The sequence below is a fragment of the Branchiostoma lanceolatum genome, chromosome 1 (assembly GCF_035083965.1).
Source record: "Branchiostoma lanceolatum isolate klBraLanc5 chromosome 1, klBraLanc5.hap2, whole genome shotgun sequence".
In the NCBI taxonomy this organism is placed as follows: Eukaryota; Metazoa; Chordata; class Leptocardii; order Amphioxiformes; family Branchiostomatidae; genus Branchiostoma; species Branchiostoma lanceolatum.
Genome location: NC_089722.1, coordinates 20631854 through 20653030, shown reverse-complemented (window position 1 = coordinate 20653030; position 21177 = coordinate 20631854). Strand labels below are relative to the sequence as shown.

The 21177-nt window shown below is 42.8% G+C and overlaps 2 protein-coding genes and 1 long non-coding RNA gene across 3 annotated transcripts in view; 2 read left to right on the top strand and 1 right to left on the bottom strand.

Annotated features, from left to right (window-relative positions):
* LOC136440482 (sarcoplasmic/endoplasmic reticulum calcium ATPase 1-like) overlaps window positions 1–1145 on the top strand; it is a 49348-nt gene extending 48203 nt beyond the window's left edge. Inside the window, exon 23 of the mRNA XM_066436547.1 lies at window positions 121–1145. Within this exon, the coding sequence (XP_066292644.1) occupies window positions 121–146 (26 nt within the window). The 3' untranslated portion in view covers window positions 147–1145. The remainder of the gene's footprint in view (window positions 1–120) is intronic.
* Window positions 1146–1627: 482 nt separating this feature from the next.
* On the bottom strand, window positions 1628–11592 carry LOC136440504 (uncharacterized). Its single transcript, XM_066436558.1, has 7 exons — window positions 11293–11592; window positions 7892–7972; window positions 6016–6063; window positions 4945–5000; window positions 4703–4781; window positions 3513–3641; window positions 1628–1992 (listed from the first exon to the last, which is right to left on the bottom strand). The coding sequence occupies exons 1-7, from the start codon at window positions 11419–11421 to the stop codon at window positions 1750–1752; spliced, it is 765 nt and encodes a 254-aa protein (XP_066292655.1). The 5' UTR covers window positions 11422–11592; the 3' UTR covers window positions 1628–1749.
* A 2684-nt stretch (window positions 11593–14276) lies between these two features.
* On the top strand, window positions 14277–20360 carry LOC136440467 (uncharacterized). The gene is made up of 3 exons (XR_010756673.1): window positions 14277–14721; window positions 18574–18709; window positions 19075–20360. It is a non-coding gene; the product is annotated as an uncharacterized lncRNA (long non-coding RNA).
* Window positions 20361–21177: the final 817 nt, after the last annotated feature.

Below are 21177 nucleotides of genomic sequence, written 5' to 3'. Positions count from 1 at the left end.
TGGGCCCCTCCATTTCACCCCTCTATCCTTGCGTCGGAGCGAGCGTCAAAGGAACCAGCCAGGCTGTTATTGTGGAGTGGTGACGTCACTGTAACAACCATGTTTCTTTCCTTCCCACAGTTGCCAGGGCGGATAAGGTGCACTAAACGGTAGACCGCTTGCTGCGCTGGATTCTACCGTGTTCGTCACGAATTAAATATTACAACCCAAATAACTTGCTGCTCCGCCTGTATACATAGGCAGCTGATTGATGAATCATGAACACCTTTTCAACTAAAAGATCGACAGAATTTGTAGCAAAAATTGACAGTTTTTCGAAGATATATTTTCTTTAGCTAAGACCGCAAAGTTGGATTGTGGCGAATCTTAACAGGGCCAACATTTGGAGCAGACGACAACGTGGAAAAAAAATGCAATAACTTTGCTGCCTTTGAATTCGGCGGTAAGAGAGATATAAACATGGCAAACTTGTAAGAAAAGCAGAAGTTATGCAACAGGTTTTGTACAGTGTTTTTTACCTGCAGGTACTTGTTTTGAGAATGAAGTCTAGATAGTTAAAGAACTTAGGCAACATGGAATGAAAGGAGGCAACGTACGATTTTACAGTGAAACGTGTAAAGACGGGAAGAGGATTTTAAGTACTGGTGTGAAAGGAAGAAAGTTATAGAACCCAGGTGAGCAATAAGTCTGAAAAACTAGACCCTCCTTACACTTCATGCCTAGTTCTGTGCAATAAAGTTAGTAGACGTAGTCAAATTGTATAGGTGAAATTGCAATGGAAAAATCGCTATTTATCTCTCTCATGTGTGGCAAACTTAGCTACAGTAACCCTTTGCTTTAGTGTAGCCCGGACTGCATTTGATTAATAAAAAAAACGTGGAATAATAATATTAATTATCATTGGAAACGAAGCATGGTGATATAATAAAGAGAGAATCGTGGGCTTGCCGTAATGTAAGAGATATACCTCATTTTGTACTTCCTAGGCATACACGCAGAAGCCATATGGGACAGTTACAAGTTTAAGTCGTTCTGTTTTTCATATATTCGATCTGACTTGGTGTTTCCATCCTCCTTGTGGAGTATTCTAATGTTACAGATGTAAAAAAAAATGAGAGCAATAAAATCTTCTTGTGTGGTTTTAAGCCGGTCAATTCGATCCCTTATGTCCGTGCGACGTCCGTTGCCGTTGAGTTGGTTGGAGAAGGTTGGTTGGACGTGTGAATGTTGAGGTGAGCCTGGTGTAGCTATAGCGTCCATGTTGGTTTGAACTCGTTACAATGTTGGGTGACATATAACTTTCTTATATGAACTATGTTGGGTTGAAAACGCCATACATGTCCCGTACACATAACAACCCAGCCCCCTCAACAAATAACTGATTTTAAACATATTTAAGGAACATGGTACCTGAAAACGTTTGAACTTAACCTGATTATGAGTTAGCAGTTCTGCTGCCCTTGATTGGTTGATCAAATGTTTACAGACAAGGAGATGTTATGCGAATGTGTACAGTGGCATTGGTAGCTGTCGAAACTGACGGCGGACATGTATCACGTGAGAACAAGGCTAACATTTGTAAAGGAAATATGTCAGGGAGAAAACAATGACAACACAAGGAGACATGTTGACCATCAAACGTCCGGAGATGTTCTTTTCTGTTGGAGTAAGCTTCAGGATATGCAGTCATGCACAATATCAGCACTTAAAAGAACAGTCTCTCTGACAACTACTGGGGACTGTTACGCATCAAGACATGTCCAAAACATCGTCTATTTGCTCAAGGGCCAAGTCCGCACAGAGCTGGTCGTCGTTTTTGTCGGACCCGGGGACCACCTCAGACGCTTCCCGGAGCCCCTCCTTGAAGCGCCCGTCCATCCACATGAAGCGCTCCGGTGCCTGGAGAGCGTGCTCCCGGACGAACTCCACGGCCGTCCGCCAATCCACGAATGGCATCTCCAACTTACAGCCCCATGTGACGATGGCAAGAGGCTGAAAGACATCATCATCAAAAATTTAAGCCATGCTGGTTTTAGCAGAAAAACAGCAGAGAAACGATCAACCTCAAACCAGCAAACCTAAAGCAAAGAAATCCCGAACGGTACAAAAATGGGAAACAAACTCTAACTACAGTGGAAAATGCACTCACAGTCAAGCGCGTTTTTTTTAGAATAAGTTACTGTACAATGCGAAGCTGAACAGCTCGAAGTTTTATTGATATACACATGTGCACAGCTTTCAACTGTCCTTGTCAAATAACCATGTTTGTACTAATGACAATTATTTTGTGAAAACCATATGCATGGCCATGAGGATGATGTGACGGTGTCGGCACAACGTTCAACGTAACATATTGCCATCATGACATTCAAGGGTATCTATAAAGGTAGGTGACAACGTATAACTTTGAACTCGGACGACAGTAGTATATGGCCTCCGTCGGTTAGTATTGACCATGGTAAAATAATAATTCACAACAGCCCAACAGCATCGACTATGCCATGGCTAAACAGCCCTATACGAGAAAGGCAGTCTCTGCCACAAAACTGACTCGGACGACAGTATGTCGAACCGTATCTCTGGCACCACACTCCAAATTTAGAACTAGAACTGTCGCAGTGACTGTCCAAAGATAGACTATGACACAGTCCGGTATGTCGGAATATCAGAACTATAAATAGGACGTCATCTCTACATGATCGTGACCGTTGTGTAAACACATTCCATAGCTGCCATTTTGACACGGCCGTCTCGAAAAGTTAATTATAGGTCAGGGTAAAATTGCCGACGTTTAACATTCCGATGAAGGTTACAGCTGCCTGAGTATGTCAGATTCATGGTCACTATCGTCTGATGTTTTTCTAAGGCCGACCTAGCCTCTACCAGGCTCCGCACGATCACTGGGAAAATAGTAGAAATCGGCCAAATAGAATGAATAGCCAGGGGTAGTTCGCTATACGGTGAAGCTATACGTAGATCGCCTATTGAGCTTCACTGTATAGCGGACTACCCCTGGCTATTTACTTTATTTGGCCGATTTCTACAATTTTCCCAGCGATCACGCGGAGCCTGGTAGAGACTAAGGCCGACCGGCTGTGTTGATTGCAAGGCCGAGCTGATGCCACAGGTTCCATGATGTTTTAACAATGAATCGCCCCTGTCAGCGGCTCAACTGGTAGCAGCCTCACAGTTGATCAGGTCCTGGTTCCAATTAGTTGCTAACTGGGAGACCCCGGTTCAATCTTGGGTGAACGTTTGATGGCCAACATGTCCCCGGTTCAATCCTGGGTTGGGGACATCTCGGTTTGGGCTGCACCTGTCTTTCGGAAGGGACGTAAATACATGTAAGGAGGTGGCTCGGACATATTAAAGGGGAAGGGCTAACAACCCCTCCTTGTGAAGTTATACCCTGCTACAGAAACAGCAAGGAAACATGCTGCCCTATGTGATACTTGGCACTACGAGGGTCTGAATAAACTAACGAACGCACGAAAGTAACACGAAACACCCACCCTGGTTGGTTCCAGCTTCCTATAAGGGGTGATAATGTGACGCCTCAGACAGCCGCGGGCCAGTCGTTTCAACTTCTGGATCTGCACAGAGCTGGCACAAGGGTGGTACAGGAACACCGCCGCACCGTGCTGGGGTAATTCAAAAGAAATTACGGAATGTAATGATCGTTGATAAGCAGTACGTCTCGGTGATTTGTAATGGATAATTTTTACTCAACAGCGTCTGAAAAGAACGGTAGTTTCATTGTTTAAAGCCCCTGTCACACTTGTGCTCATATTCAAGTCCGCATGAGTTGCGCATTAAAATGTTTTTGGTTTAGGTTAAGTTTGCAGTCCAAGAAGTCATTTCCTTGGTTCGATAACTAGACTGAACAGCGGTGGGTCAAAGTGGAAAACAACTTCCTCCACGCAAAATTTACTTAAAGCAAAAAAAAATGTTACTGCGGAACTTATGCGCACTTGGATATACGCACAAGTATGACAGGGCCCTAACGCCACGTCAATCTGAACGGCGCGGTCACATTCATCGTAGGTCGTCGTGCGACACGTGTTGATGCCGAAGTGAATTTTCAGGTAGGCTTTGACGGAGCCAACCACCGTCAACGATCTAAGGCTGCTGGGTTTACAGTCGCATTTCCCAGCACACTCGGGGTGTTCTCCAAGTGTGCTTGGAAACGCGTGTGTAAACCGGGTCTAAGAGAGCCTTTTCCGTAAAAAGACATCTGAATTTTGCAGGACATATTAACATGGCTATCTCAAAAATGCCTAGCCTCTACCAGGCTCCGCGCCCGGATCGCTGGGAAAATAGTAGAAATCGGCCAGATAGAGTGAATAGTATGCCAAGGGTAGTCTGCTATGCAGGGAAGCTCAATAGGCGACCAACTAGCCTGTATTTACACAAGCTCTCGGCCGGAGGTTACTGACCCCAACCCAAGGGTTTGGCGGTTATAGAACCGGCTGGCCGTAGGAGCGCGATTCGTCAGGCTAGGCGACCAACGGTTGGACGAGCGATCCGCGGAGCCTGGTAGAGGCTAAAGAATGTCCTCAGTTTGCGATCGAACGGCGCTTGTGAATGGGCCCTGAGATAACAAAAAGGGACCGTCTACACACCCTTCCCATTGAATGAGACAAGATCTGTATAGTTTATGATTGAATAAGTACATGTAGTTGTGTTGATAAATATGGCTGACCTCCAGAGCGTGCACCCATCTCTGAGGCGGGATGTAGAGGTAGTCCCCGTACGCAGGCGCAACAGGACGGTGCTTTCCGCTATCGGCACAGAACGGTACGCATTATATGTACAAACGTTTTAAGCAAGAAAATTACCTTTCAAACAAACAGTAAGTGACTTGACGTACGTGGGGCAATCACAAAACTCAGAATTAGCTGTAACAAATTAAGAATAGAAAACGGGATATCCCAAATATCCTACCTTGTGGGTATTCTGTCCGGGTAGTCAATGGGATCCGTTAAGCAGGAATGCCATGCCTGATTCACAAGATTAAGAAAGGTAACCAAGCAATATTAGGGCCCGAAAATCGGATTTTGAAAGTCAATTTGTTTAGTCATTTCTATGCAAGATTAGTTCAAACAACACTATCACAATGTATAGCGACGTCCATGATAACTTCGTTGTAATGTGAGAACTCACTGGAAATCGTCGCCGTTTTTTTTTTAGGCTCGCGAAACTAAGGGGATCATCGTATGTTTTTGCATGGTTTTATAATGCTCAAAGTATGAAGTTATTGCACAAATATGCTAGACAGTGTTAGTAAATGTCACTATATTAAAGATCTCAGCATTTTTCTTCTTTCCCTTTTTAGGTCTCTAATATTGCATTAACGGTTTATACTTTAGCCAGATTTGTGTCACCGCGACTCTTACAGAACTAGAGAGAACTAGAGAGATAATATAACATGTATAGTATACTTTTCAAAGGTTGATGTTGACATGTAATAAAACGAAATGATGGTTTATACTTTAGCCAGATTGGTGTCACTTGACTCTTAAGCCCTCGTCACAAATAAGAAATTCAGCTCGGCCGACGTGTTGGCGAGCTTCAAATGTGCATTTTCGGCCGAAGTACGGCCGACGTCCTGTCGATTACACGGGCTTCGGGCGATTTTTAGAAATATAAGTTGATCCAAATATTTGACTTTTACCAGGTTAGTCGATACTGACATCGTCCATGTCCAAGAGATGGTACCATCTCATAGGGGATTTTTAGCTTTTAGTGTTCAACGGACGTCGCCCGAGATTTTCATCGGGAAATACGGTCGACGCTCGGGCGATTTTGAAATTCGGCGAGCTTCTGGTGATCTACAAAGTCGGTCGGCGCTCGCATGAATTGTGACGCCGCCATTACCGAAAAATGCATCGAATAAAGGTCAACTAACGTTACGTGTGATGATAGCGAAGCTGCATATGTTTCCATGTGCGTACCCTTCCCGCTATGACGAAAATATATTTACGTGCGCGTTATGTAGATAGCTATAGTTCGTACCTTATCCTTCACTTCATGGCATTCCTCAATCGGTAAGACGTCAATTTCCTGTTGAGGAAGTACAGCAGCAAACGGTTAGAACAAGCCGCTAGGGGGCGCAAACTTACACCACTTCTGTCTTACATCAAAAAATCTGCCACCAAACAAAAATCAAGACCATGGCATGTCCAAGACAAATGTACAAAACCTGGAAGTTTTGCTGCAGTACCACGGTTATACACCAGGGGGCCAAAATCAACCATGACCTTTGTCAAGACCTACTCACACACCAAATATCATCACAATCCATCCAGAAGTTCTTGAGTTATTCTGACCACAAATATCCGGAAACACAGACAGACAGACACAAATACATACACAGACATACACACGCTCGCACACACAAACAGACACCAAAAACAATACCTCAATTTTTCATAGAGGAAACAACGTTAAACATGAGTTCGAGGATCTCATACTTCCGTAAACTATCTACGGACACAAACACGAAAAAACAAAGATACAAACACACCGAAATCAATACCTCTTATTTTACGGAGGTAACAAAATACTGACATAAAAATTTGGGAGTGACTTATAACGTTAGCAACGTTACTGACAGTATCGCGAGAGGGCGCTTTTACATGTGTATTTGCTGATGGATTGTCCCAAGGATATATGATGGCACTGATTGTTCTTGATATGGGTTGAAACTCAATAACGGTCGATTTCCTTAAAGAATTCTAATGAAGGTATGATGCCATGGCTATTGACAGGATGTTGCTGAGTGTCTCACTTAATGAAGACAATTAAGACAATGAAGACAATGAAGTTTATTGCATATTCATGCCCAGCAGAGGGCTAAATGCATTACAGTATCATAAGAATACTAAGAAAAATATGCTATGCTTTAACTATGATTTACATGCTTCTTCTCTCTTTTCTTATTGAGTTTCAACTCATATCAAGGACAATCAGTGCCATCATATATCCTTGGGACAATCCATCAGCAAATACACATGTAAATTTAATAGCGTGAACGCCTGCTGAATGTTCATGTCTCGGTAGGGCCATGTCCTTTTCTTAACATCCATTCAGTAGTCAAACAGTCTTTCAATACTAGTAGTTAATTAGCCTTGCTATAAAGCAATGTCAAGTAATTTATTTGTAGGGTAACCCAACTCAGTGATTGACACTACTTTACAGTGGGGCCCTGTGTAACCTTTTTTTGCACTATCTTAGTTACACGGTCAGGGTTAGGGCTATATAAGGAGTTAGGTGTGGGCGGACAGGATCATGGACATCCTGTCAATAGTGCCAAAAAGTATATAGACAGGAAATCCTGTCAATAGCCTAGGCCAAAGTATGATGTAACAGATAGGAATAGATCAGGGGAATATCAAATGTTAGCTCTTGAACTTATTGTGAACAATGAATCATTTATGTGACAGTTAAACGTCCATGTTGAGTTGATTATATGGATGATATCCATTGGGAACTCTAAAACTGATGCGAGCGTGCGAATAAAAAAAGTTTTGAGAAAAAAGGTTGTCTTCATTATAAAATCTACGTGGCCAGGAAGGTTAAACTGATTATTAAACACACAAAGAATGGTATACCAAATGATGGATTCTTCATTTTTTTCTTTCACATCTTCGTCTTTGACTTTGGCATTCTATGACATCAGTATCCGTTTGGCAAAATATCTTTTTTTGCAACTTACGGCACATATTTGCTCATTTTGTAGATTTACAGGATGGTAGAAAACGTTTTTTGTGGAAATGGGCGAAAATTGATGCGCGCGGGGATGCCATCCATATCATCAAATCAACATGACCTTAGATATTCCGATAAGTATTTGGCAGATTTAATAATTGGTCTCATAACTAAAAGTTACCTTTTTGGAGAGGTCCGGCCAAGTCCGCTCCGGACAGGTGTGCTCAACATCTGAACCGTCCCAGTCCACCTCCAACATGTGCTGAAAGCGGGTAAACAACAGTTAATTGATGTCTTCTGTCGTCCTCAACTGAGCACCCTCCTCAGCAGGCCCGACTCGTATGGTACGTTACCTCCCGCATCGGCCCTGCTATTCCAAGCCCGTATTCTGGCTTCTGGAGACGTCACCATCAAAACAGCTTTCAGCCAATCAGAGGCTTTGCAAAAGGTCATTTTGTGCAAAACCGTAAAGGTCGCTGGGAAGCTATCAACCAATCAGGTTACGTCTTACATCCCTACTTTGGGTTCAGAGCAAAATAACGGCTGTTTGTGCCAAATAAGGCTAGCTCATTAATTATTCATGAGCAACTGTCAGTAACATCGCATGGTGGTAGTGGAAGCCCAGTGCGGCTTCAACCCTACTCTTCTCGATAAGTATGTTGTCTACTTTTACGTGTAGCGGTTTGACGCTTGAGGCCAATGCCTGGATTTTTCTCATACACGGGGCCGCTAGTTTTACGGCCCCGTCCGAAATAACGAATACGCTCCACTACAATATGTCCGACCCTGGGATCGAACCCCGGCCAACGAATCCACGGAATTTGATCCATATGGCAAATCAGGGGGATCGCTTACCATACCCTGATTTCAAGCCTAAAATAATTTAGATACTTGCGCTATCCACAGCAAACTTTGCAAAAGTCTCAAGCACCCTAACCCTGTTCTCCTCGGGAAAAGTCATTTTTTAGTAGAACAGCGATATTTCTACAACTTCTTTCCACGTTGCAATAAACCACTTGTTTCACTTTAGCATGTTTCTTGTCCAAGGCCAAGACAACGAAAGTTGATAAATGTTAGGGCGAGATTCCCAGACGTTACCAGATTCTCGCAATTCATTAAATACCTTCTAATTGAATTGCTGGCATTTTCAGTGGTCCAACAGTACGTGAGTTGTTTGCTAGATTTGAATAAGCATCGATTGAAGATACCACTCACACTGTCAGTGTACGTCATTCACTGATCATGACCCGGAATACACACGTAGATAGACCGGATACTGGTCACGATCTCTTAACCCTACCTCCTCACGTTTCTATCACTCTTAAATCGAATGGAGGTGAAGTACTTTGTACAGAACATATAAATCAGAATTCAAGCACTGGTCAATGAGTACATACGAGGGGTGACCAATAAGGGGTGATCCTCGCGGTCTCACCCAGAAATAAGGTGCACAACTCAAATTTTGGAGTGCAATCTGTTAGGCTACTTCACCGAGTTTTTCGATAAGAGTTAATTGAAACCAATCTAGCAAACCTATAAACCATCATCTTTTCTATTATATGTCAATATCATAGATTATCTTTGTCACTGATGCTATACATATTGAATCTCTGCCGGTATTACTAATGTTGCAGCTAGTTTATATCCCCAAATACCTCGCTTTTAAAAATCCCGGGTTTAGGTGAAGCTGCGTTATAGCACAAAAGACTTTATAATTATGCCCCAAAATTTCAGTTATGCACCTTATTTCTGTATGAGGCCGAGAACTCATTAATATTGACCTACCGTGAAATAACGTACTGCGCCAGATAATAGGTGAAGAGTTCGTGTAAGCTTTCCGATAATCTCATGGGAAATCATGGAAGGTTGAATGCTTGTCTGAATAGTTAATGACGTCTGTGTATTGTGGCGATAGCATCTAATGGAAATGTTTCCCTATGTTTTATGCCTGTATTCTTAGGAAAACTAAAGGAACTCAACTAGACAACACAAGCTGTAAGACTATGAAAAGGGGGCATCTCAAGGGGGAAAATTCGAACACAAGCTGTAAAGGAAGGTAACATCGAGAAGAGAACACAAGATGTAAGACTAACAAGAAAGGCAATTAAACGTATTGCCATGGCGACGATTGAGTGGCTATAAGTAAGTGGTGTTTATGATTGACATTTTGAAGCTATGTTTTGACACATTGCAACTTAGGTGCCAGGCCGCGTGGCTAATGGTTACAATGTGTTTATTTTTTGTTGGACAGCCAAGAGACATTTGACATTTTGACTTTTCCACTAATTTGTTGATGAAGTCGTATCCTTGATTCAAACAATCCTCCAGACAGGCTAATTACCCGGAGTTCCAATCTGAGAAATGCTCTAGCAGAGAGACAGCATTAGTGGTTGGTACCGAGTAGTAACACATCGGTGACGGTAACTAAGTTTCTTAACAGAGCCAGATGATCGGTCAAGGAGACGGGCTGCCTCACACACGGAAATAACGTCATAAGCCATGACTTTCCCTAAATACCGAAAAAGAAAAAAAAGGATCTAATTATCAGAGTTCTTCTCTTGTACCAAAGAGAATTTCTCGTCTACATGGACCATGTTCTCTAAATGCTGTGGGAGATAGTTTCCGCGCCCGCAAGAATATATATAACCAGGGAGGTCTAAAATCCATGATATAACAGACTCCTTTGGGCGCTCCCCCCCCCCCCCCCCCCAATATGCCGACGCCGACGTTCCTAGAAGTCTGCGAAGGAGTCTATACCTTACGATAGAAGGTAATTCTCTACTGTATAGGCAGTCTTAGTGGAATGTTTAGTGATAACAGCAACAGGATATAACTTTCCCGATACACAGGTAACGTTTGTTTGTATATTCATACGTATATTTGCACATCACACAAACTGCATATGATGAATAGAACAGAACTGGTTTTCAACTCGCTAAGATAAAGAGACTGCTGCATATCTACACGTCTGGAGGACTGTAAATCAAATGAAGTTACACAAATTAATGATAGTATACATACTATATAGGTGTACATCAACAATGGGTCTACATTGTGTACGTGGATGAAAGTTGAAATGAGAGTACACGCAATCGGCAGATGTTACCGTATAGTATTGACCAAGGAATCGGGCCTTATTGTCACATTACAATGTACACTGCAACACTGGAAGGCTATAGTGATTGGTAAAGCCTTGCCAGTGTTGATCGATTGAACCTTATTTTCCTTCCATCACCAATGGGCCAGATCGCAATCATACATAGTGGATGGAAAGGCCATGAATTTGGGGAACTAATATTTGCAATGCCCCGTCAGGCCCCCTAAAATACGAACGCTCATGGTGGGATTTATCAGCACCAGAGGATACTGCAATTTGCTTGGCTTAGGGAAACGTGCGATGTAGTCAGACAAATCTAAACTGATGCCTACATATCTTGACAGCAGCAACAGTGAGGCTGATAAAGAATGTACCGTATTGTTCACGTGGCATCCTGGTGAAATATCATCTGGATTTTTACCCGAACTAACGCAAAGCTCAATATCGCTGTAGCTGATATGTGGTGTCATAAAACAACATGTTACCTCGCCGTCGTCACAGAAATTCTTGGTGAACCATTCCTTCTCGTCTTCGTGATCATGAGACAGTCCTGTTGTACACAGCACTGCAGCGTGAAGCAGAAGAAGAAGACTGAAGAAGCCTCTCTTCACCATGTTGTCTTTAAGACAGTGGATCTCCTCTATCTTGTCTAGAGCTGGTGCCTGTCAGAGCAATAGTACAACCCGTGTGGTCCTCTCCCCGCGTCAGCTTTACTAAATGTTACCGGTGAGCTGGGCCCATACGGGCGGGCTTCATCGTGTATTGGGGACGACTCAGTAAACGTATGAGGGGCTCAAGGGTCAACATATTTAGTATTTACGTCATCCAAATGAGGCGTGCTTTGTTTTTAAAAGACATCAAGGTATACCGGGCAGCTTTAATTATAGCCGTAGGCGTAAGAAGGTTTTCAGTAATTGTAATTAGTTTGTCAGTAATGTTGTTGTGCATATCGTCTGGGGAGTTATGTTAACTACAACATCATCTTGAAATACTTGACATACGGAGCTTATACTGTACAGATACTAACCATGGAAGTTTTCAGTTTCTTTCAAATATCTCTCTCCTGTAATATAAGCAAGCTATCGGTCTATGATACTGATTATGTACAGAGTTTTCTTCAGGTTTGTCCTCCTGGACTGTAATGAAATGATTTCAAATATAAATTGACGTATCGCAGACTGCCAATAATTTCTCCATCTATCTGCGGTCGTTTTGGATTGAGTAATATTAATGGACAAACATCTACCGTAGCTTTCGACCCAGGAAAGATGTCTTTCCCCGATCAAAACGACCTCTCAGTTATATTCAATACGATTTAAACATTTATGTCCCACTGAAAATCAATCAGAGACTCCGCTTAACTATGGTGTGTCCCTACCACGGGGGCACCACAAATTGTGGTTACTAGAATGTAGGTTTTGTCATGCTCTCTAGTAAATTGCATAGTCTACGTGGCAACCTACGTAGAAAGCATTACCTCAATGGTCGGCTTACCCCTCTGGCAGGCTATTCACCATTGTTGCCAAATTCCCGCTATTTTTCAGTCACTGAAGTATTGTAAATTCCTTTATTTTCACGGGGAATTAATTTTGCGGTAGAAGGGAAAATGAGGTTTTTGCGGTGTTTTAACTTCGCGGTAGAAGCAGTCCTGTAGTACAGCAGTAACACATTGGAAACGCATATTCGCGGTGGAGAGGTTAACATGAAAATACAATCACCGCAACGCAAACATTGCCAGATGTACGGTAGTTTGTTAGAGATTTATTTGATATCTAGGAGAAAAGCATGTATGGGAAAACGTGTAGACTTGATTACTGGCGAACAACAATAGTTTATTCAGAGTTGGGATGTAGGGGATCTGCCATCGTGGCATGCATATGGGGCTGTAGCGAATGATGCTTTGTTTGATTGTTGTCCCGACTACAAGCTTGTGCAGGAAACGGGATATCAAAACCGGGAGTTGCGCTGCAGTACCTTAGAAAGTCGCTAGGGAGGATAAAATCTATTCTTTTTGAGGTCTCATCAAATCCTACCTACACACCAAACATCAAGATAATCCACCCAGGTATTGTCGAGCTGTTCACAAACAAACAAACAAACAAACAAACAAGCAGACAAACAAGCAGACAAACAAGCAGACAAACAAGCAAACAAACAAACAAAAACAGGCACAAACACACAAGAAACCGAAAACATAACCTTCTTGGCGAAGGTGATGAAGGGGAATCTAACCCGGGCACTGGTGCCAGATGTCACTGCCATCGATTATGAAGGAAAACTCTTCAGTCCGTGTGTCTGTAAAAAACAACAACCACGCAAATCTACATGGCAACGGGCGCTATGTAACGCTCCTGCATTGATCAAGATAAAGTCAAGATAAAGTGCTGGTACACAAATACTGAAGACGGGCTCATAACTAAAGCTTTTGGCAAGGACAGTCTAGAGAGCAAATGACGTCACATCTTTCCCCCAACTATATGATCCTATATGGCTGTCGTTGAGCGACCGTACAGCGACCAAGATTGCATTTGTGCAACCCTGATGTTTTAGAATCTGAATGCTGTGCAAGGTGTATGATTTCGAAGACATATATATGGCCTCCGTCGGTCAGTATTGACCATGGTAAAATCCTAATTCACAACAGTTTCGAAGACAACAAAATGCAAAAAAACGTGTCCGTTCTTTATCTTTGAAATTCGCTGAGCGCTCAGTGGTTGTTCTTCGGTCGCAGCCTCAGGTGGAAAACGGCTGTTGTGTGCAATCGTTTCAGCAATTACCGCCATGGTATGCGTGGACTATAGCTAAATATGGTGGTAGCTTAGTAACAAACCATTATTATTGTTCAGTGAAGGCGAAGAGCTCTACAGCTATTCATTCAATTAGTCGAAATTATCCCGGCGATATGAAACAAAGACTAGTTGTCATTAGTATATAGGTCGCCAAGTAAAAAAGACCTATTAGTATTCTAAGCTTAATTGAAGGCTGATGAGCAGGGTGGCTTCTTCACCTAGGCAACACTTGGGTTCTTAGTTGTCGGGTATACTACACAGTAGACGTAACGTTACAAACACTAATGTCATTTGTTGAAAAGCCACAGGACGAATGGCAGCGGATCATAGCCAAGCTTTTGAACAGGTTGGTACCAGTTCCATACTTTCATGTGCCAATGTGTTTTCTTCACACCTCTTTTCGGCAAATCTCAGTCGCTTCCTCCTGATTCTACGCAAATTCTCAAAAGGCGCTCTCTCAGACTTTTAATCGTGAATATAATGTTACATGAGTAAGATGTATTTAGCGAGGAAACCTAAATATAAGGGCCATGCCTATTGTGTATAGAGTTCGTCTAGCCTCAGCTTTACAGTATATGTCAGTTTTGTCCTGCTGTATACTAGATATCAACATGCTACCAATTTTGAACGTTATAAAAATCTTTGCAGCCACGCCGCTTGCTGCAGACTCCAGCTTGTGTGAGTCTACCGAGTAAGAGCAAATGGTTCTACTACAAAAGTCTCAGTCTCTCTCCAAGGACGACGCAAGACGAAAAGAGTGACTTGAAAGCCCAGCACCTGTACGCCAACCAGACTGTTGCTCTCAAAGAAGCACAGGTGGGCCAAAACAAATCGTGGTTGGTCGAGAATGTGGCTCCCGCTCTACCGAGTATGACCGAGACTACGCACACAGAAAGACGAACCCTCGGCTGGCACGGGCGACTTGTGGGGACAAACAGTAAATGCTGTGCGCGAGGAAGTGTTTCTTCCCATGTCAGAAGAATGGCGAGGTCCTACTGCTCTTCGAGCACGTCCAGAGGGAGTTTGTCCTCAGCTTCCGTCCAATGGAGTTCAGAGGAACCGTGGGGAAACTTGATGGCTTCAGACACGCTACCATCTATACTGATTTCCCCACCAGCGCCAAAGGTGAGTTAAGTACTAGTACATACATGTATGTGTGGGACGGCATGTAAACAACTACAAGCCTAAATATACCTTTGTCAGTCAGAGACCAAAACAACAAGAACATAACTTTCAAGAAAACAATAAACAAATGGCCCAGCGGATGATATTGTATTCATTTATATACTCTATTGACGAAACAAAACGTGTAGCCTTAATCTGATTTATACAAATTATAGTGAGTGTTCGGAAAGCGTTGTGGAGACCATAGTGACGTTACGCTCCCATGGAAATACAATGATTGTATTGTTCCTATGATTTCGGTCCTATAATCTCCTACAGATTATTATGATAAATGTATCCATAGTAAACGTTTCTGACAGACACAAATGAAACAATGTGACGATGGAGTATTCCAATGATCGAATTCTTGACTAGTTGACTCTGTGTACGGATCCTATGTTTTAGTGTGAGGTCTTTTTGGGGGGGGGGGGCAGAAATTCTAAAGTCTGAGATTTTTATACCAACATCCATATTAGGTCACATTTTCCTTATACCTGATACAAAAGAAAAAGGGAATCGACAAATGCAAACTACAAACTATATAAACAGAAAATTCTCCGAATTTTTAAAATCTATTCCATGCTTGCCTATAAGCAAACTTTGCATTTTCGTAAATGAAAAAAAAACTACAATGGCACGTTGATGAAGGTAGGACATCCGCCAATGGCCTTTGAAAAGTTACCATCCTTACTAGAAGTGCCCATTACAAAATGGTGCTTATTCAAGCTCAGTCCTAAAACACAGAGACATGATTGTACTTTGTACCTCGTCCATAAATTCGGTTGGATGTACAGCTTATTTGTAACTGTAGTAGTACAACTCGACACAATGTTCCCAATAACATGCTACAGCTATGTATCCATCTTGTGTTAGCACAATTCCTGAGGAAAACGTGTTCACTTCTGCCACAGTTTTCAAGTACGTCCCGTCAGGCCGGAACACCTGCAGACGGCCGCCAAGAAAGTTCACGACAATGATGTTACCTGCCGGGTCTAATGTTATCCCCGACGGGCACAGGAACTGTCCTTCGCCCAGACCAACCTCACCAAAGCTAAACTTCACATTCCCCTCAAGGTCAAATACAAACACTTTGTTAGCGTCGCTATCGGTGACGTAGAACAGGTCACGCAACTCGTCCACTGCTACGAACCATGGATTCTCTAACTGTCCCTTGCCGATGTCCCGGATGAGGCTCCCGTCAGGCTGCAGGAGGAGACAGGATTTCTGTTGCTTGTCCACCGCCAACATGCGGCCATCTTTCAAAACGGCCACTCCACGTAGCTCTCGAAAACAATCAGAGTTCACTGTCTTTGCGAGAGTCCCTTCCCTGGAATACACCCTAATAACTCCTTGGCTTGCCTGAGATGTCACAATATACTGTCCATTGGAGTCAGTGTCAATCCCACATGGACGCTCACTATCCACTAGTGTGAAAAATCGAAGTGACTGGCCAGTCCTACTATCAAATACATGCACACGTCTGTTCTTACCATCCACGACTACAATGTTACCAGCCGCGTCCACTGCTACATCTACTGGACCGAAATGTTCTTTTGGTCCTCCACCGCGTTTTCCAATGGTTAAGGCTGGCGCGTGATTATATTGTACCTTGACGTCGAACGGAGTTCCAGCCAAGGACACTCCGTTCACCTTGACGTCTAAACTATGGTTGCCCGTGACAGTTGGTATGTATGAGATTTCCCATAAGCCCCTGCCTCTTTCCTGTAGCTGTGTCGGTACCGCTTGGCCCAAGGGGTCCTTCAGGGTGACCGTGACGTCATCTTTAGGCACAAAACAAAGATGCCCATCTTTGTCAATTGTGCTTAGGAAGGAGTGACTTGACACCTCTACAACGGCTGACTTTATTTCAACGGAACATTTGGATGCGTCCACTTTTGTTGTGACTTGCACACGCCCTGCTTTGACCACGTTGTCCTTTAAACCTGCTATAACAGTCCCCTCAAGGAGGACGACTTTACTTGGAGGGGCTTTCAGATCGGTTGGAGTTGTCAACAGCTCTTCCACCCTCTGTCTGGCTTGGTCTTCGACCACAATGACGTGAGCGTCACTTCCGTGTTCCAAGGCTTGTTTACAGAAGTCAGACGCGCTCGTCAGTCCTGCCAACTCAAACTCTATCGCTTCTTGCTGAGTTTCCAAACATTGTTGGACCTCCTGGCGGCCTGACTATATGTCATTGATGACTTCTGTTTTTCTCTCTTGAAGCAAGGTGATAATATGATCGAAACAGACTGTGGCCTGTTCAATCGTTGCGTCTGTCGATGTTGGCAACTCCGAAATTTCTTTCCCAACGTTGTTCACTGTGACGCGGCCTGTGCCTCTCTCGTCCGAAGGTCTACTTTTCCCAGCAGTTTTTGGAGGTCCAGTTTCTTCCTTTCAGCGATGGCGCCGATTTCTACAAGATTGTGCTCATCGTCCATTCGATGATCTACAAGAGCACAGCCACAAGGTCCAGTTTCTTCCTTTCAGCGATGGCGCCGATTTCTACAAGATTGTGCTCATCGTCCATTCGATGATCTACAAGAGCACAAGCCACACAAACCAAAGTCTGACAAGGTTCACAGTAGAAAGCTAAGACTTGGTCGTCGTGCTTTGAGCAAAATGCTTTGCGCTGAAAGGTAGCAGGCACACATTCAGTGGCCTTTAGATTCTCTTGAGTCAAGATCTGATGCACTTTCATGGCTGGAAACTTGCGATGTATGCTTGCACAGGACTCACAAAGCAGAACGGCACACTGTACGCACCATGACCGTGCCCCTTCCTCCTTCCCCTCGCACACCTGGCACGGTACACCTGGCCCCGCCCCTTTCTTCACGACCGCAAAGTCCAGCAGGTTGTTGACGTAGAAGTTACTTCTGAGTCCTTCTACACCTTGCTGTGGTAGAGTGACATTTTTTCGACAGGTTGGACACTCCATCGGCTGTAGTTTAGTGGCCCAAAGCTTCAGGCATTCTTTACAAAATGTGTGCAGACATGGCAGTATTCTGGGATCCCTGTAGTTCAACATGCAGACCGGACACGTTAGGAACTGGTCGTCAAAATCTTCCAATACTTGGATTTTCCTCGCCATGATGCCACCAGGGTTCTCCGAGAAAATCCGAGACGATGCTTACAGCATACCCCGTTCACTTTATAGTCTATCATCAGTGAAAGGATGTGAAACTGGGCACAGCAGTTTCTCGGAAGTAAGTTTCAGAAGCTTACAGCCAGGCGGATGACGTCACATAGGGCAGGTCATCGGCGAACAGGACTTTGATCTTAATGCCTTACCGTCGCACCCTAATTACCTTGACTAAGAAGGTTAATTATGTTTTCGGTTTCGCCATGGTTTGGTGGCGGTGGATACAACAGCATACTGTAACCCAAGAAACTGTGGGTGGATGTTCATGATTTTTGGTTAAAGTGGGTAGGTGTCGAAGAACCGTAGTCAAGTTAGAGAATAGGCTTTCTGGCGACTTCCTACGAAACTGCAGCGAACCTTTACTTTGTAAATTCGTTTGTCCTCAGCACAACTCGAGAATCTGTGGATGGATCCTTATGATATTTGGTAGGTGAGTAGGGGTCAGGATAAAGAAGATCAAGTTCGACAACGGGCCTCCTAGTGGGTACCTACAGCACTGCAGCATTGCTTCAAATTTTGAGATGTAGTCTTCTGGAAATGCAATGGTCGAGATTTTTGAGTGGATATTCCGTTTACGTTTTTTCATACCAATGTGTTCCCCAACATCTGCTTGGAGGTCTTCGTTTGAAGACATGGTGGAAGTTGTACTAAATTTGTTATTTTGGTACACATAGGTGAAACTGCTACAAGTGATGGGTAGGCAGAAAGACCTCTGTATGAAAAATGCCGATCCAGCCACCTTGAATTGTAACGCTGTAACGCCCAGGCTGCCCTGTCCAGTCATGAAGTCCCACAGATACAAAGGAAAAGGTAGGAGACACTATCATAAACCTTATCTGACAAATGAACGATTTACCTAATGCAATTGACTGATGGAGTTACACTACACCCTATGTTGTGATCACCTATTGGCTGTGAATTCATCACAGCACTGTACTTAGACCTAGTATACATGTAATGCTAGTTTACCTTTCTCTGTTGCGTCTTTAGGTAAGAGTCGATTGACACTCAATCTGGCAAAACAATAAATAATCATTTATTATAGATTACCATTGCCACTTATTCTGTACATGTTATATTTTCTCTCTAGTCCTGGTGTTTGAAAAAAAAAGAATATTGGAACACAAGGAATAATGGTCAAGTAGTTTGTTTGTTTGTTTGTTCATACCATCCAGGTGACTCCAAGACAAGAAGGGAAAGAACGGCTCTTCCTTTCAAAGTCTTCAACTTCTCTGATGACAAGGCCCTACCAAGAGTCAAAGTCTGGAGGGGAAACCAGGCTGTGCAACTTGCTACTACTAGTCAGCAAAGCTACTGCCTGAAGGAATATAGCAGCAGAAATTGACCTATAACTACCTCTCATCTCCATCCCATGGGCTGTTCAAGAATAATTCTGAGCAAATTGCTGCAACAGTAACAATACTGCTTAAACGAATGTACAGTAGCAGTAGACAGTGACCTACAATTAAATTGCACTCTCTTATAGAGTCAATTCCACATTACCGAGAGGGTGTTTGTTGCCTTTTGTTCTAACATTTACAAAACCTTTGTTACAATCTATGTGAGATGAGTAACTGTTAAGAACAATTTCCAACATTTATTTGGTGTTATAAATATTTTCTGCTGTGTTCCAACAGGTTAAACAAATTTCCAACATTGAACACATTATTTGTATTAGTTTCTAAACTGTTGCAACATAGATTGATTATTTGTTTGAACATGTTCCAACATTCTACAAATATGATATAACTGGGTCAGTGGGCTGGGAACAGGGCAATTCACACATCCCTTCAAAGTCTAGGGGATTAGGCCTAGGTGCTATGCATAGACACCTAAAGACAAAAGAGTTGCCAGTGTCCAGACGTGAAATCTAAAAATATACCGAGGCAGACAATAGAGCCTGATTAGCACCTACTTTTATGGGGGCAATAACCCAAATCTACCATTTTGAGAATGATGCAAAATGTTGGAACATGTTCCAACAGTAGAACAATCACACAGATGTTTGAAAACTGTTCTAAATAAAGAGATATTTGTGCAAATACTTTCATAATATTTCCAAAATATATAGATGAGTTCAAACATGTTAAAACTTTCATTTCTAATTGTTTGAACGGTCTGGAATTATTTTGACTGAAATAGTCTTCTCTCTAAAATTGTTCAAACTTATTAGCAATATCATCTGAAAACCCTCTCAGTGACATGGAATTGACTCTACTAAGGACTGTGAAAGTGTCAATTTTGCAGAATTAGGCCCCAACGAGGCCCTAATGTATTGACAGAAATGTGGTTTTACAGAGGTTTACAAGGTATACAAACGTACATGTGCACTTGGATATTTATACTTTAAGATCATCATTTGACTGAAGTTTAGAATGTTTTTTCTTGGGTGCACCAAATATTATTTGTTTACTCACATTATATGCCTTTCCCCTCTATTAAAGGGAAACATAATGATAACTAGACTGGCCTTCATTTGCTTTAAGAGCAAATTCAGGATGTTTCGCCCATACTCCTCATGCAAGAAGTGGGCTGTCCCTAAATAACTCCTGGGCAAATCCAAGTTTCTGCACAATTTATGCAAATGAGGTCCTCATGAGCATAAGTTATGTCCAGGTGCTTTCACCTTTCCTACATATACCTACATGTTGTCACGGTAAGGGAAATACAAGTTTATGCGCGAATTATGCAAATGAGGTCCTCATTAGCATAATTCATGGCCAGGTGTGATCACCTTTGCTAACGGTACGTACATGTCAAATCTGACATCTGCAGCTTTTCCGGTAAGGGAATTACAAGTTTATGCAAAAATCATGCAAATGAGGTCCTCATTAGCATAATTTATGGCCAGGTGTGTTCGCCTTTCCTAAAGGTACCTACACCTCAAAGATGACATCCGCAGCTTTTACGGTAAGGGACATACAACTTCATGCATCGATTATGCAAAGTAGGTCCTCATTAGCATAATTTATGGCCTGGTGTGTTCGCCTGTCCTAAAGGTACCTACATCTCAAAGATGACATCCGCAGCATTTACGGTAAGGCACATACAACTTTATGCATACATTATGCGAATTAGGTCCTCATTACCATAAGTAATTGTCAGGTGTAGTCACCTTTCCTATAGGTACCTACATCTCAAATATAACATCCTTACCATGTAACATAAGGTACATATAACTTTCTGTAATACCATTAGTATAGGTACCCCCTGACATCTGCTTGGTTTTAAGTCCCAGACACGGGGAAGTGTAGGAGGGCTTATGTTACAGTATGACC

Excerpts from the sequence above, each read along its gene's own strand:
- LOC136440504 (XM_066436558.1), bottom strand. The coding sequence starts at position 11,421 with ATGGTGAAGAGAGGCTTCTTCAGTCTTCTTCTTCTGCTTCACGCTGCA. Across the intron at positions 7,973-11,292 it reads ATTTCTGTGACGACGGCGAG|CACATGTTGGAGGTGGACTG; the intron begins GTAACATGTTGT and ends ACCCGCTTTCAG. Across the intron at positions 4,782-4,944 it reads CCGGACAGAATACCCACAAG|CGGAAAGCACCGTCCTGTTG; the intron begins GTAGGATATTTG and ends CTGTGCCGATAG.